Source organism: Pinus tabuliformis, chromosome 2_2 (assembly GCF_031772625.1).
Source record: "Pinus tabuliformis cultivar Carrire ecotype Pingquan chromosome 2_2, CPIR1, whole genome shotgun sequence".
In the NCBI taxonomy this organism is placed as follows: domain Eukaryota; kingdom Viridiplantae; phylum Streptophyta; class Pinopsida; order Pinales; family Pinaceae; genus Pinus; species Pinus tabuliformis.
In genome coordinates, this window is record NC_142300.1 from 664,009,770 (window position 1) to 664,026,110 (window position 16,341).

The following is a 16,341-nucleotide window of genomic DNA, read 5'->3' on the forward strand; positions in this document are numbered from 1 at the left end:
TTTTCGTTTATTTTAAGATAATTTAAGAGATACATATATTTTTTTATTTATTATTTTAAACTAATCTCTAAATTTATTATTTAGTTTAATTATAATTTATTGAAATACTTCCTAAGTTTATATAATATATATTTAATTTCAAATAATTTTCTTTTTACCACAATTTATTATCAATAAAATTTTTACTTGTAGCTATTTAAGTCTAAAGATGATACCCAAAGTTTAAAGAGTTTGGGAAAAAATGTTATCATTCATATAATTTTATATACTTATTTTTAAGGTCAATCAAGCAAGATACCAAATGTCACATAACATAAATTTTCCCAATAAATTATCCAAAAAAATCTAAAACTAAATTAACTTATTCTTAATTTCTAAAATTATTTTTAACCTAATTTTTTTATTACCATCTAATTTTATATGGAATCACTATTATTTATTTATTGTTCAAGATTTATTATTTCCAAATTTAAAGATAAGTTATATGATGATAAAGAGTTATTTAGAAAAAATAAACTAATGTGTAAAGAAGTGATCAATCTTAATCTTGATAACAAGTGTGTCATGACTAGTGATAAGAAGAAAATAGACATTTCCTAAGCAAGAAGAATTCTCATGACCTTCAAAGTGAAGGTGTTGGTCAAATTCCCAGAATACCTTGGGACAAAAGAGTTTGTGAGCTTTTCCATACTAAGACGGTTGAAGACGAAAAACATATTTTCTCTGGGATTTTGGAAAACTCACTCACATATGTTGAAATTTTAAAAATATTTGCCACATTACTAGCGTTCTGCACATGTTAAATCAACAAAACTATAGCGCTATATTAACCCTTCCCTCCCTTCTTTTCTATCATAAAAATAAAATATTAAAGAATCTCCATTAATCTTTTACTTTCTTGGTAGACATTACTCACCATCATTACCATATTCCTTATTTTCCACTAAATACTCTCAAATTTATTAATTAATTTATTTTATTTCAAATCTTTTCTCCCCTAAATATTTTTAAGTTTAATAATTAAACTCATTTATATTTTTTAATTCAAACCAATTTTCCATATATATATATATATATATATATATATATATTAAATTTTATATTTTATAAATAAATAATATTAAAATTTCTATGGGCTAGGATTCTTGGCTAAGAGTTAATCTTCCTAGAACTTAGGGAAACACTCAATGACCCAAGACCTAGAGGCATCTCACAAACGTGCTCTTAAGAACCATACGCACCTTATTACTATGTCGTTTTCCTTGAATAACGGTGATGAGTTAGTGTGGAGGAGATTACTTGTCCTCGTGCTGGTTTGACAACTAAGTTAAGTGTAGTCTAACAAGACAGAGGAGTTACCAAGAAAGTTATGGAAATTCTGGTCATATTTAGAGAAAATCCGGCAAGGATTTTTGTAAATCCAAGTTATTGTTGTTAAACTTAAAATTTTAGGTGTCCTACACGTTTTTGATGGTTCTAAATCCATTTCCAACATTGTAAATCTAAGTTATTGTTGTTAAACTTAAAATTTTAGGTGTCCTACACGTTTTTTATGGTTCTAAATCCATTTCCAACATTGTAAATCTAAGTTATTGTTGTTAAACTTAAAATTTTAGGTGTCCTACACGTTTTTGATGGTTCTCAATCCATTTCCAACATCAACAACTCGATTCAAAGACTACCTCTACAAGATTTTTTGAAATTTTTTTGGCAAGATTCTCATTGCTTTTGACCACCCCCACAATTATTCTCCTTCTTTAGAAGCTTTCTCACCATATAAAAAACAAAAATACCTCAAATCCAACTCACTTTTATTATTATTTCAAAAAATATTATTAAAAGAATAATTTTATGGTGGAGACTCTCGCCGCTTTTAACAACCCAGGCAATTCACCATATAAAAAACAATAATACCTCAAATCCAACTCACTTTTATTATTATTTCAAAAAATATTATTAAAAAAAATAATTTTATTGCCAAGATTCCAGCCACTTTTGACCACTTAGTTAATTCACCATACAAAAATCAATAATACCTCAAATCCAACTCACTTCTTACTATTATTTCAAAAATATTATTAAAAAAATAATTTTATTGCCTAGATTCTGGCCAGTTTTGACCATCCATGCAATTCACCATATAAAAAACAATAATACCTCAAATCCAACTCGCTTTTATTATTATTTCAAAAAATATTATTAAAAAATTAAAATGAAGAGACCCACATGAACACCCCAAACTACCGTTACCACAACACCTCACAAGGTTTAAATTTCGAAAGAATGGAAGTTGTAATTGAACATGGTCAAATTTAGCATGTGATCGATTATTTTATTTATTCATAATGTAATAATAGTTTACCTTATTTAATATAGGCCAAATTTAACCATGTGCAATCTAGAATGTCCCCCTTAGGTTATAAAGCCTGGAAGCTTTGTGTAATTTACATTATCTCACGAAGACATTTCCAAGCTCCTCTTAGTTTGAGAAATTCTGAGTGCAACTCATAGGTCGGCTATGCTTCAAGGTTGAGTTTGAAGTTGGAATTAATGGTGTGCAAGGGCAGTCTAGTCAAAGCTGAAATTCTTCAACAAGGGGGAGGTACCCAACAAATGGGCAGTATTACTGGACATGCTCGGTGCATCCATTTCTGTCAATGCTAATGGCGAAGATAGTTCACTCTTCCTCCATCCACGAGACTGCTACAGCCTCCAAAAATCTAGTAATCTTCAAAATATCCTAATCTTCTTTTGTTTCAGACAAATTTCGTTTATTTTCTTTCTATGCCCTATATTGGGGTTGTCAATCATGTAGCTTCTTTCTAACCCACTACTATTCTTCTGAGCCCTAGTTAGGCCAAATGAATTGTGATTTTTCAGCTTTAGAAACTAACTCTAGGCTAGTGACATAGGAATTTGGAAAGAAGAGATGGGATAACCTTCCCCACCCAGTTTCACTAACCCACTACTATTCTTCTGAGCCCTAGTTAGGCCAAATGAATTGTGATTTTTCAGCATTAGAAACTAACTCTAGACTAGTGACATAGGAATTTGGAAAGAAGAGATGGGATAACCTTCCCCACCCAGTTTCACTTTCTCACAGACCCCTTGATCTATATAAGGGTAAAAAAAGCATGCTTGAAAATATTAGGGAAAGACGGAGAGATCCCTTCTGTCAAGTGGGCCTATATCATATGAAACTATGACTAAGGTTGATCTTATGCTTATTCCCCTAATGTGTCATGTTTATGTTCTTTTAAGTTGGGAGAGAAAATATTAGGAAAGACGTAGATCCCTTCTGTCAAGTGGGCTTATATCATATGAAACTATGACTAAAGTTGATCTTATGCTTATTCCCCTACTGTGTCATGTTTAATTGTTATGCAAATATTGTAGAAACTACTGAATAATATTCATTTGATTTTTACACTACAATCTTTTTTCTGTAGTTTTACTTCTTAAAAGAAGGGATTAGTCTCTCTCGCTTTCTCCGGCAGAACGAGATGCCTTGCCTGTAGCAGGTTTCCAACAACATCTAAACAGGGTATTTCAGGGTATTTCATATATTGATCAATACCTTGAGCATATCCAATACCCGGTGAAGAGCCAGCCACATCAGTGGCATATCCACCAGTGGAGCATTCTCTAAGTTTAAGGTAGCTCTCTTGTTATCGGCTTTCTTTCAATCAGTCAACTAGAACTATCCGTAAAAGTTTTTTATATTAATCCAAAACCTAGAAATAATATAAATGTTTTATGAGCGAAGTATGGAGAATACAAGTTTTTTTATATTAATGCAAACACCAGAAATAATCTAATTTTTTTATGAGCCGAAGTATGGAGAATCACTTGGTTGAGTTATTCTCATATGAAATATTTCTCTCATACGATATCTCAAGCCAGCTCGGAGCGAGTGGAGCGAAGCAACTGTAGCTCCTGAAAAGGTTAAACTGTCCACACTGTGGAGGGTATGATCATAACTGAGAGCGCAAGGGAAATTCAATGCATAACGACTAAGAGTTTTTTTCCTTGGAATTAAACACCAACAATAATAATTATTTTTTCCTGATGCAAATTTATATGAGGTTTTTTTCTGGAATGACATATCAATATTATGAGGTATTTCTATAATGACATCATTAATGTTATAATGGAAACTGAAATGTTTTTACATTTTCATTACAGAAGCATATCTGAAGTATTAGTTTGTTAGGGTTCTACGTAAGTGGGAAATTGATTGCACTGCGTAAGTGGAAAATTGATTGATCCTCCTAAATATTCAATTGGCTTGTGTTGCGTTGCCTGCGTTCAGTTGAATCAAACTTACATCTTTGTCTTGGAAGTTGATGGCTCTCCGAGCAAGAATCGCTTGAATTCTAATGTCACAGCGGCCTGTTATCTCATAGGTCTGTGATCATTGGTATTCTCGGAATTTTATACCATAAGAACAACTATGAGTTAGAAAACATCATGGGTTTTATTAGATAAGGTAACACCATGCATTAGAAAACATCACGAGTTAAGAATAATCGGGAGAAAAAGATGGTGTATGGCCTAAACACAACGTCTTTATTTTTAATAACGTGAAGTTGAGACTTGTGTGACTAAATTTTTCGGAAAATTCTTGATTAATACAATACACTAGTAAATACGAGAAGATATTCAAATAATTAATCTATTAAAATGGTATTCATAAATTAACACACATGTGAAACAATGTATTGGATCTGATTACTGGCAGGTATTTCAAGCTTTTCAAGTAAATTCTTGTCACGCACTCCGAGATTTTTTTTTTTTTTTTATCGTTACATGGCAGTCTTTTATCTAAACATTCAGATATGGTAAATACATGAGTTAATGTAAAACATATAAATTACATTAACTGTTATTAAACTATAAACTATTTACACAACCAGCGGATTTCCAATTTCTAAATATAAAAAGGTGGCGGCATAAATTAAAGTGGATAACATGCATATGTCACATATATATAGATGCACGCATCACTATGTCTATAGTTGATTGACGGGTTATATGATTATACATATGGGCCTAGTGTTAATTAGATAACACCTTAGCCATTTCCGCCATCACGACGCCCTCGGCCTACATGCACTGCTCCGAATTCAATTACATTAATTGGCAACAGCTACCATCGGATTTTTCCATATCAGAAACTTACCTGCATTCAATACATTTGTCCGGCCTCTGCATTCGGTACCAACTGTGCAAACCTGCGTCGTCCATTTGGCAAGGTGGACGGCTGTGATGGCACTTGGCCATGTGCTCCCGGAGCTCGAGGTGATACATCTTGGCTTCTCGGTGATGTTTGGTTTCGCGCCCATTTCCACTGGCTATCGAACGGTGATCATTGCATATGGCGGATCAACGGAGGAGATCATACCACGAATCGGTCAATGGTATGAAGAGTTTATAATCCCATCCCCTTTCTTTCGGGTTCTGTTTGTTCATTTGGTTCATCGATGGGTCTGCTGAAGCTCTGAGTTCCTGAATGGGTTTCATGCAATCTACAACTACTGCAAGGGTTATGGAACGACCCAGGTACGCGCTCCATTAGAGTTTGCAATGCTTCGACGTTGTTTAATGGTAATACGCCATGTCTCCCTGTAATTCTATTTATTCATTCCATTGACTGTCACAATTTGCAGTTATTGCTTTCGGTTTTGTTTTTTATGAAACAACTGTTTCATATGGCATTTTCGTTCTCAGGTTTCCTTATCTAATGGATCTCTGGTTCAGGTAAGAGGCTACCATCACATCTTGAAGGCAAGGATAACCTCCAGCATACTGTCGGCTGACCCTAACCAGGTATGCCCATTACTGTAGGTTATTTACATCTTTAACATTCGAACCGGAGTCTGAATCTGACCTCCCTTGGACAGGGTTGTCAGACTTTGACTGTTTCGATTCAGATTCCACATATGCTAGGATTCTCTGGCAATGAAACGGCGTCTAGCCCGGCTCAGGCGGAACTCCATTGCCGCGAAGCACATCACTTTGAGCTTCGATGGGTTAGTTCAGGGACTATTATATCATGTTTAATTTAAGCTTAAGCCATCCGGCTCGTTTTGTCTACAGACAAGTATTTATGAAGCAAACTTAATGTTTGACTCTGTTATGGATTTCTCTGTTATTATCTTGTATAATGAGGTCAACCCTTTTAAGTTGGTTTTGTTCCCATTCACAGTCCCCTTGGACGGTTTATTCTCTGTTCCTGGTTTTATATTTTGGGCTTTCCACCAGAATGTTAATATACAGCTATATATATTTTTGTTATGATATTGCTCTATTGTCATGAGACTCTTTATATTACATTGTTGTATTATTGATATAATACTTCTGTTACATGATACGGTTCGGTTTGAATATGATACCATATTTCGGTTTGGTTATGATGCCTTGCGGCTCGTTTCCATTTCCATTCAACCGTGTAGCTAAGGGTTTATTTGTAGTTGGTCTGAAGAATGCATACACCACAGTTAATATACTATTCTCGTCGTATATATATATTGCTTAAATGTTGAATGGTCCATACGTTGTTCTGGTTATGTATTCTGTGCATGCGAACTTGCAGAGTTCGATTTCATAATATATATAAGGTTCTTATCATTCTTTGGTCGCGGCTATCCGGGTCCAGGGTTTAGTCTGCACATATGTTTTTCTTTATTTATGTGAACAACATTATAATACATATATATATATATACACTCATTGCTATTGCGGCACTTTACGAGTCCGCCTTATGACTCAATGTTATGCCGTGAATGCATGTTAAGGGTTTTTATATCAAGAAAGCATAACTTACTTCTCTTCGAATCTTGCTGTGTCAAACGCATATTTCGCTTATTTGTCCTGTAAACTATATAGAGGTCTACAGTATACTTTTTGCTAATATCATTCTGATAATACAGACTCGTCTATTCAGGTTTATAGTGTATGGTCATTTCTCAATAAAAGTTGATATCTGTTCCTTCTTTCGATACCCATGCGTTTCGGTTTCTAGTTTAACAAATACTGATTGAATCTCTTTTGTATTCAGTTAATGTTAACAGTCAACTAACCTCTACTGTTCTCCATTTCTATTCACAGAACAGTGTATTAGTTCAGCACAGTACAGTATAAGAAGTAATTTCAGTAAATCAATAGTCTCACAGTAGGCCATACCTGATATTCTGCAAACCTACTTGAGTGCTTGTCAAACCACCCAACCGTAGGAAGAGTTCCTTCTCTGACCTTCCACCCCCAAGCACTTGCAAGTCCTACTCGACCGAAATTATACTGATCTTGCCAGTAAACGCTATCTGATCCTAACCAGACGTAGCGTACTCAGGAAATTCTTTTCCTTATGCCATCTGATCCTAACCAGACATAGCATGAGAGTTTTCTTCCTTTTTCCTTATGCCATCTGATCCTAACCAGACTTGGCATTCTTCCCCTTTCCTCTGGGGTCTCAACTACCTCAAGGTAGTTAGGGTTCCAATGTAATTGATTCCTCAGTTACTACCCATAATTAGTCACAACTCAGTACAAATAATAACCACACAGTTATCTTTTATTAACATAAATTCATAACAGGATTATAACTTTAATTTTCAAATAAAGTCTTTTACTCAAAATTACTTTCACAATTACTAATGTTACTTTTCACAAGGGGCGTTACATCTCCCCCTCTTGAAAGTCTACATCGTCCCGATGTTGCTGGTCATCTAAAAACAATCTGGGATAAGTATCCCTCATCAGTTGTTCATCTTCCCAGGTGGCCTCTTCAGGCCCAAAGTGCTGCCAGCGCACTCTAACCTGGCTGATGACCTTTTTCCGCAGCTCGACCCTTCTCCGATCTAATATGCTCACTGGCTCTACCAGAAATTCTCCTTCCGGTTCCACCTGAAATACATAACAATCAGGTCAGCTGCTTAATAGTATTCTAATTCAATTTACACTAATTAACAGTCTTCCCTTACTTGAATGTCCTGCCAACTTATTATATGCCTAGGGTCATACACATATCATTTTAAGACTGATACATGGAAGACATTATGGACCCGAATATGGCTAGGTAGGGCGAGCTAATAAGCTACCGGCCCTACTCGTGCCAGAATTTGAAATGGTCCACAAAAACGCGGTGCCAATTTGGCACAAGCATTCCATTGAAGGGTGCTTTTCCTAGCTCGAATTCTGATGTACACATGTTCACCCACTTGATATTCTTTAAATGTTCTCTTTCGATCTGCAAAATTCTTCTGCCTGTCTTGTGCCATCTTTAGATTGGCTCGCACTTTCTTCACCATGACCTCCATCTCTTCCAACATCTCAGGACCCAGCAAAAATTTATCCTCCAGTCCACCCCAACTGGAGGGTGTGCGACATTTCTGGCCATAGAGTACTTCGAATGGGCTCATCTTCAAGGATGAATGATAGCCATTGTTATAAGCGAATTCCACTAGATGTAGATACTCCTCCCATCGCGTAGGTTGCTACATCACATAAGACTGCAGCATGTCTTCCAATACTTGATTCACTCGCTCAGTCTGTCTGTCAGTTTGCGGAAGGTAAGCGGTGCTGAAGCTCAATTGTGTTCCTAGGCCTTCAAACAAGGTCCTCCAGAAAGCTGAGGTAAATTTAACATCACGATCAGATATTATTACTTTCGGCAGTCCATGAAGTTTAAATATATTTTGCATAAATATGTTTGCGATTTGGGCTGCACGATAAGTGGATTGAACTGGTATAAAGTGAGCTGACTTGCTGAGTTTATCCACTACTACCATTATTGAATCATTATTCTTTTTGGATTTCGGCATACCAGTAATAAAATCCATAGTTATGGTCTCCCATTTCCATTTCGGTATGGGTATTGGCTGCAGCAGTCTCGTAGGATGCTGATGTTCAGCTTTCACCTGCTGACACTCCAAACAACGCACCAGGTATTCTACAACATCTTTCTTCATGCCTGGCCAGTAATACTCCTTTCTCAGTGAGGTGATTAATTTCTGGTAACCAGGATGCCCTGCATAAGGACTTCTATGATTTTCATCCAGAATCTTTTCCTTAATACTGCTCTGATTGGGTATGTAAATCTTTTTCTGAAAACACAACATGCCGGCTGTATTCAAGGTATAACCTTGCTGTATAGAACGGGCATCTGAATTTTGCACCAAATGCTTCTTTTGCAAATAAATCTGATCTTGCGCTGCAGCTTCCTCAATCTCTTGGTCAAGAGTGGACCATCCTTGACTGATACCAATCTCATAAATGCAATGCACTTTTCGACTTAGTGCATCGGCTACTCTGTTCTCCTTTCCCTTTAAGTGCTTAATTTCGAAATCTAAATTTCCCAAAAAGTCCACCCATCTTGCTTGTCTTGCGTTTAAAGTGGGTTGACTAAAGTAACTAGTCAAACTGTGGTGATCCGTCATTAGCAGAAACTTTCTCCCTACTAAATAATGGCGCCACATCTTGAAGGCATGGATCACAGCGGTTAATTCCAGATCATAGGCAGAATATTTCTGCTCATGTTCTTTCAAATTTCTGGATTCATAGGCAATCACTTTGCCTTCCTGCATCAGCACTCCACCCACGCCCTCCTTACTAGCATCTGTACAGACTACATATTCCTTTTCAGGATCTGCCACACACAGCACAGGTGTTGTGGTGAGTAAATGCTTGAGCTGTTCGAAGCTCCGCTGACAATCTGCTGTCCACTTAAACGCTTTTCCTTTCTTTTGCAAGGAGGTAATGGGGAAAGCAACTCTAGAAAAGCCTTCTACAAACCGCCCGTAATATCCAGCCAACCCCATGAAGGACCGAATATTTGCTACATCCTTGGGTGTAGGCCAATCCATTATAGTTTTAATCTTTTCGAGGTCTACAGCTATACCTTCCTTTGTAATAATGTGACCCAAATATTGAATCTGTTCTTTATAGAAGTCACATTTGCTGAATTTCCCATATAACTGATGCTCCCGTAAGGTCTGCAACACTATCCTTAGATGTTCCTCATGCTCTTTCCTATTCCGGGAGTAGATAAGTATATCATCAATAAAGATCAATACAAATTTGTCTAAGTATTGATGAAATACACTATTCATTAAACACATGAATGTTGCAGGCGTATTAGTTAACCCAAATGGCAGTACCACAAACTCGTAATGTCCATAACGAGTACGAAAAGAGGTCTTGGCTATATCTTCATCTTTTATTCTAATTTGGTGGTATCCTGATCTCAAATCGATCTTTGAGAAGATGGTCGCCCCCTTCACCTGATCAAACAGCTCGTCAATGCGGGGTAGTGGATATTTATTTTTTACTGTTAGTTTATTCAGCTGTCTATAGTCTATGCACATTCGTAGAGTCCCATCCTTCTTCCTCACAAATAGCACAGGAGCTCCCCAAGGAGAGACGCTGGGGCGGATGTACTTCTTTTCTAGCAGCTCTTGCAGCTGCATTTTTAACTCAGTTAACTCTGGCACACTCATCCGATAGGGTGCTCGGGACACTGGGGCTGCTCCGGGTATCAACTCAATGGTGAAGTCCAAATCCCTTCTGGGTGGCAACCCTGGAATCTCTTCAGGAAATACATCTGCAAATTCTTGCACTACTGGTATATCTTTAACAGTTGCAACCTTATCCACAGAATCTGCAAACCCCACTTGTACTGCATAAATCTGGCACTTATTCCGGATACACTTAACTAGCTGAGAGGCTGTGGTCGGCCGAATCTGCATTGGTTTCTGGATGCCTTGAATCTCCTTTCCCACACCCAGCTCATCTCTGTAGGAGACTGTTTTTGTTTTACAATTAATTACAGACCAACGTCGTTCCAACCAGTCCATTCCTATCAACACGTCATAGGAACCAAGAGGGAGTACATTTAACTCAGTTGTCATTGTTTGGCCAGCTAACCTTAATGGGCAACTGCTGACTTTGGTTAGTACTCGTCTTTTGGTCCTAGTGGCCAGCTGTACTAACCATGGGCTTCTAAATTTAGTGGTTTGTAAACCACAGCTTTCTACCACTTTAGGACTTATATAGCTTAAAGTAGCTCCTGGATCTACTAAAATAGAAACAACTCGATCAAAGATCTTACCTTCGAATTCTATCATTGTTGGCTAGTAATCAGCTTTCCGATCCTCTAGTGCTGCATTTATTCTGGGCATGGATCGAGCCACATCTCCTACTTTGAAGCTTCGTAGATCTGGGATAGTTGATCGCTGTCCTTCCAATGAGGGCAGTATCTGATATAATGGGGTCCGCCACAACCCCAACATTGAACAGGTGGCCGAGCTGAGCCTTCATTGTCCAGTCTGACTTGTTGTTCACTGTATCTGGATTCTGCAGGAGGTTTGAATCTGCTCTGAGTTTTTGCTGGATTTTTAGTGCTGGCTCCTTTCGAAAATCCTTTCTGAAAACTGCTGCGTGCTCCCTTACCACCCATAGGCATTTTACTGCCTCGCTTATCTGTCCAACGTTTTCCGGAATTTTCTCCTTTTGATTTATTCTGCTGATAACACAGTCTAGCTTTCCGTATTGCTTCATCCATGGTCTTTGGATTATCGAACTCTATCCTTTCTCGCATTGTCAGAGGTAGGCTACTAACAAATCTTTGTACTTTAGCCTTCCCTTCACGAATATAGGAAACGTAGCGAAGCAGGGATGTGAATTTAGTTACAAATTCATCAATAGTCTGCTGCCCAAGCCGCAGATCATGGAATTCTCGCGCTTTTTCATCATAAAAGCGTTCTGTCAGGTACTTCTCTTTAAAATATCCTTGAAACTTTTCCCACGTCACATTCTGTTCGCTTATTCCCCGCACCATCTTGACCTCTTCCCACCATAGCGTGGCTTTATCTTGCAACTGGAATATAGCCAACCTTGCCTTAAGATGATGATCGTATTCATATACCTGAAAATACTTATTCATATTAATCAGCCATGCCTCTGCAGCTTCTTCAGATTCTCCGTCAAAATGAGGTGGTTTAATCTTCCTAAATTCTCTGTGGAATTCCATCCGGGGTCTTTTTGGAGTCTGATATTCGGAGGCGTTAACGGACTTCTCTCCTCGCGTCTCTCCTCCGTCCTCGGCTTCCTCCTGCTCAGTATGATAGCTCTGTTCATCTGTTATTTGTGCTTGTTCCGGCCTCGGATGTGACTGCTGTTGATGTTGTTTATCAGATAAGCTTTTCAGGATCCTTTCTTGTTCAACATTCAATCTTGCGTTATCTGCACGCAGCTGAGCCATTTCATCTTTTAGCTCCTGCAATGTCCTCAAAAGCGTTGAGTCAGTAGTGCGACCCGCTGCTCCCAGCTGTACCCAAAACTCAGAATTCCTTTGAGGTTGTTCCATGTTATCCGGAGGTTTCGGATTCCCATAAGGAGCACTGTTTGCTCTTCTCATTCCGCTACTACCTGCTTCAGAACAACTTATTAAACAGATTTAATTTATCTTGGTATATTGCTGAACTGTTACCATCATACTGTTTATATTCAAGTTGCTGTAATCTTAAAAAAAAATTCCCAAAGGTCACAGAGTTGTAAACCTTGGGCTTTGATACCAATTTGTCACGCACTCCCAGAATTTTTTTTTTTTATCGTTACATGGCAGCCTTTTATCTAAACATTCAGATATGGTAAATACATGAGTTAATGTAAAACATATAAATTACATTAACTGTTATTAAACTATAAACTATTTACACAACCAGTGGATTTCCAATTTCTAAATATAAAAAGGTGGCGGCATAAATTAAAGTGGATAACATGCATATGTCACATATATATAGATGCACGCATCACTATGTCTATAGTTGATTGACGGGTTATATGATTATACATATGGGCCTAGTGTTAATTAGATAACACCTTAGCCATTTCCGCCATCACGACGCCCTCGGCCTACATGCACTGCTCCGAATTCAATTACATTAATTGGCAACAGCTACCATCGGATTTTTCCATATTAGAAACTTACCTGCATTCAATACATTTGTCCGGCCTCTGCATTCGGTACCAACTGTGCAAACCTGCGTCATCCATTTGGCAAGGTGGACGGCTGTGATGGCACTTGGCCATGTGCTCCCGGAGCTCGAGGTGATACATCTTGGCTTCTCGGTGATGTTTGGTTTCGCGCCCATTTCCACCGGCTATCGAACGGTGATCATTGCATATGGCGGATCAACGGAGGAGATCATACCACGAATCGGTCAATGGTATGAAGAGTTTATAATCCCATCCCCTTTCTTTCGAGTTCTATTGTTCGTTTGGTTCATCGATGGGTCTGCTGAAGCTCTGAGTTCCTGAATGAGTTTTTATGCAATCTACAGCTACTGCAAGGGTTATGGAACGACCCAGGTACGCGCTCCATTAGAGTTTGCAATGCTTCGACGCTGTTTAACGGTAATACGCCATGTCTCCCTGTAATTCTATTTATTCATTCCCTTGACTGTTACAATTTGCAGTTATTGCTTTCGGTTTTGGTTTTTATGAAACACTGTTTCATATGGCATTTTCGTTCTCAGGTTTCCTTATCTAATGGATCTCTGGTTCAGGTAAGAGGCTACCATCACATCTTGAAGGCAAGGATAACCTCCAGCATACTGTCGGCTGACCCTAACGAGGTATGCCCATTACTGTAGGTTATTTACATCTTTAACATTCGAACCGGAGTCTGAATCCGACCTCCCTTGGACAGGGTTGTCAGACTTTGACTGTTTCGATTCAGATTCCACATATGCTAGGATTCTCTGGCAATGAAACGGCGTCTAGCCCGGCTCAGGCGGAACTCCATTGCTGCGAAGCACATCACTTTGAGCTTCGATGGATTAGTTCAGGGACTATTATATCATGTTTAATTTAAGCTTAAGCCATCCGGCTCATTTTGTCTACAGACAAGTATTTATGAAGAAAACTTAATGTTTGACTCTGTTATGGATTTCTCTGTTATTATCTTGTATAATGAGGTCAACCCTTTTAAGTTGGTTTTGTTCCCATTCTCTTGTTCACAGTCCCCTCAGACGGTTTATTCTCTGTTCCTAGTTTTATATTTTGAGCTTTCCACCAGAATGTTAATATATAGCTATATATATTTTTGTTATGATATTGCTCTATTGTCATGAGACTCTTTACATTACATTGTTGTATTATTGATATAATACTTCTGTTACATGATACGGTTTGGTTTGAATATGATACCATATTTCGGTTTGGTTATGATGCCTTGCGGCTCGTTTCCATTTCCATTCAACCGTGTAGCTAAGGGTTTATTTGTAGTTGGTATGAAGAATGCATACACCACAGTTAATATACTATTCTGGTCATATATATATACTGCTTAAATGTTGAATGGTCCATACGTTGTTCTGGTTATGTATTCTGTGCATGCGAACTTGCAGAGTTCGATTTCATAATATATATAAGGTTCTTATCATTCTCTGGTCACGGCTATCCGGGTCCAGGGTTTAGTCTGCACATATGTTTTTCTTTATTTATGTGAACAACATTGTAATACATATATATATATACACTCATTTCTATTGCGGCACTTTACCAGTCCGCCTTATGACTCAATGTTATGCCGTGAATGCATGTTAAGGGTTTTTATATCAAGAAAGCATAACTTACTTCTCTTCGAATCTTGCTGTGTCAAACGCATATTTCGCTTATTTGTCCTGTAAACTATATAGAGGTCTACAGTATACTTTTTGCTAATATCATTCTGATAATACAGACTCGTTTATTCAGGTTTATAGTGTATGGTCATTTCTCAATAAAAGTTGATATATGTTCCTTCTTTCGATACCCATGCGTTTCGGTTTCTAGTTTAACAAATACTGATTGAATCTCTTTTGTATTCAGTTAATGTTAACAGTCAACTAACCTCTACTGTTCTCCATTTCTATTCACAGAACAGTGTATTAGTTCAGCACAGTACAGTATAAGAAATAATTTTAGTAAATCAATAGTCTCACAGTAGGCCATACCTGATATTCTGCAAACCTACTTGAGTGCTTGTCAAACCACCCAACCGTAGGAAGAGTTCCTTCTCTGACCTTCCACCCCCAAGCACTTGCAGGTCCTACTCGACCGCAATTATACTGGTCTTGCCAGTAAACGCTATCTGATCTGGTCTTGCCAGTAAACGCTATCTGATCCTAACCAGACGTAGCGTACTCAGGAAATTCTTTTCCTTATGCCATGTGATCCTAACCAGACATAGCATGAGAGTTTTCTTCCTTTTTCCTTATGCCATCTGATCCTAACCAGACTTGGCATTCTTCCCCTTTCCTCTCGGGTCTCAACTACCTCAAGGTAGTTAGGGTTCCAATGTAACTGATTCCTCAGTTACTACCCATAATTAGTCACAACTTAGTACAAATAATAACCACACAGTTATCTTTTATTAACATAAATTCATAACAGGATTATAACTTTAATTTTCAAATAAAGTCTTTTACTCAAAATTACTTTCACAATTACTAATGTTACTTTTCACAAGGGGCGTTACAATTCTGAGAGATGATATTCTTAAAATAAAACACACATCCTAACATTGAATGAAAACGTTTTTCAAATAATTCTTATCACCTGATGGAGATTGTCAAAAATAATCAATTTATTAATAGCAGGTACGAATATCATTCACTGGCCTTCCCAACTCAGGAGCTTTAATAAACTTCATAGTTCGAGTTTTGAGATTCTTCACTGCTGAAATGTTGAGATACTTGTAACATCGTCTTCTTTTGAATCAGAGCATATTGGTTATTGTTATTTTCAAAACCAAAATTAGTGTAGAATCCATTATCAATGTAGAATCTATTAAACCATACTCAACGAACACACTGATTATTTACCGTGAAAATGTTGTGCCTCTCATCATATGCAAATCCTTTATTTTGAGACCTGACTACCTCCTTTCTGATCTCGAAACAATTTGAAATATTCTTGCTGAGCTTTGCGAGACATTCTCCTTTCACAAAACTGCTAATATTGATGTTGTGGGAATCACGAGCTCTCTTACAAAAATAAATGATGATATCCTGTAATTTTGTAATGTGAGATCCATGGGAAAAGGTCTGGAAAAATATTTTGTGGTCTTCAAGTCTCACTAAATCTCTCCTTACAAATTACAAACATTAACATCCCAAACATTAACCGTCCGAGCAAATGAAACATTAACATCCCAAACATTAACCGTCCGAGCAAATGAACGTGGAAAGGAGAGATTTTAATGAAAGTTGAAGACAACAAAATATTTTTCCAAACCTTTTCCTGTGAATCTCACATTACAAAATCATAGGATATCATCGTTTCCGTTTATTAAGAGAG

At 37.4% G+C, this 16,341-nt stretch overlaps 1 protein-coding gene and 1 long non-coding RNA gene across 4 annotated transcripts; both read left to right on the plus strand.

The window, feature by feature from the left end:
* Positions 1-5,476: 5,476 nt before the first annotated feature.
* On the plus strand, positions 5,477-6,407 carry LOC149194360 (uncharacterized). Of its 2 annotated transcripts, none has more exons than XR_016255074.1 (3): positions 5,477-5,607; positions 5,761-5,829; positions 5,904-6,405. It is a non-coding gene; the product is annotated as an uncharacterized LOC149194360 (long non-coding RNA). The 2 variants fall into 2 exon arrangements; XR_016255073.1 differs by having other exon boundaries at positions 5,482-5,607; positions 5,731-5,829; positions 5,904-6,407.
* A 6,859-nt stretch (positions 6,408-13,266) lies between these two features.
* LOC149194361 (uncharacterized) lies at positions 13,267-14,110 on the plus strand. Of its 2 annotated transcripts, none has more exons than XM_089407529.1 (3): positions 13,267-13,413; positions 13,536-13,634; positions 13,709-14,110. In XM_089407529.1, exons 1-3 carry the CDS (start codon positions 13,318-13,320, stop codon positions 13,871-13,873), a joined length of 360 nt encoding a protein of 119 aa, XP_089263655.1. In that variant the 5' UTR covers positions 13,267-13,317; the 3' UTR covers positions 13,874-14,110. The 2 variants fall into 2 exon arrangements, with proteins under 2 accessions (XP_089263655.1, XP_089263656.1); XM_089407530.1 differs by having other exon boundaries at positions 13,269-13,413; positions 13,566-13,634.
* The last annotated feature ends 2,231 nt before the right edge of the window (positions 14,111-16,341 follow it).

What these genes read in the sequence shown, in the direction of transcription:
- LOC149194361 (XM_089407529.1), top strand. Translation starts at nt 13,318, where the DNA reads ATGAGTTTTTATGCAATCTACAGCTACTGCAAGGGTTATGGAACGACC. An exon ending in TGCTTCGACGCTGTTTAACG is followed by an intron (nt 13,414 to 13,535) that starts GTAATACGCCAT and finishes TTTCGTTCTCAG; the next exon opens with GTTTCCTTATCTAATGGATC. An exon ending in TGTCGGCTGACCCTAACGAG is followed by an intron (nt 13,635 to 13,708) that starts GTATGCCCATTA and finishes TCCCTTGGACAG; the next exon opens with GGTTGTCAGACTTTGACTGT.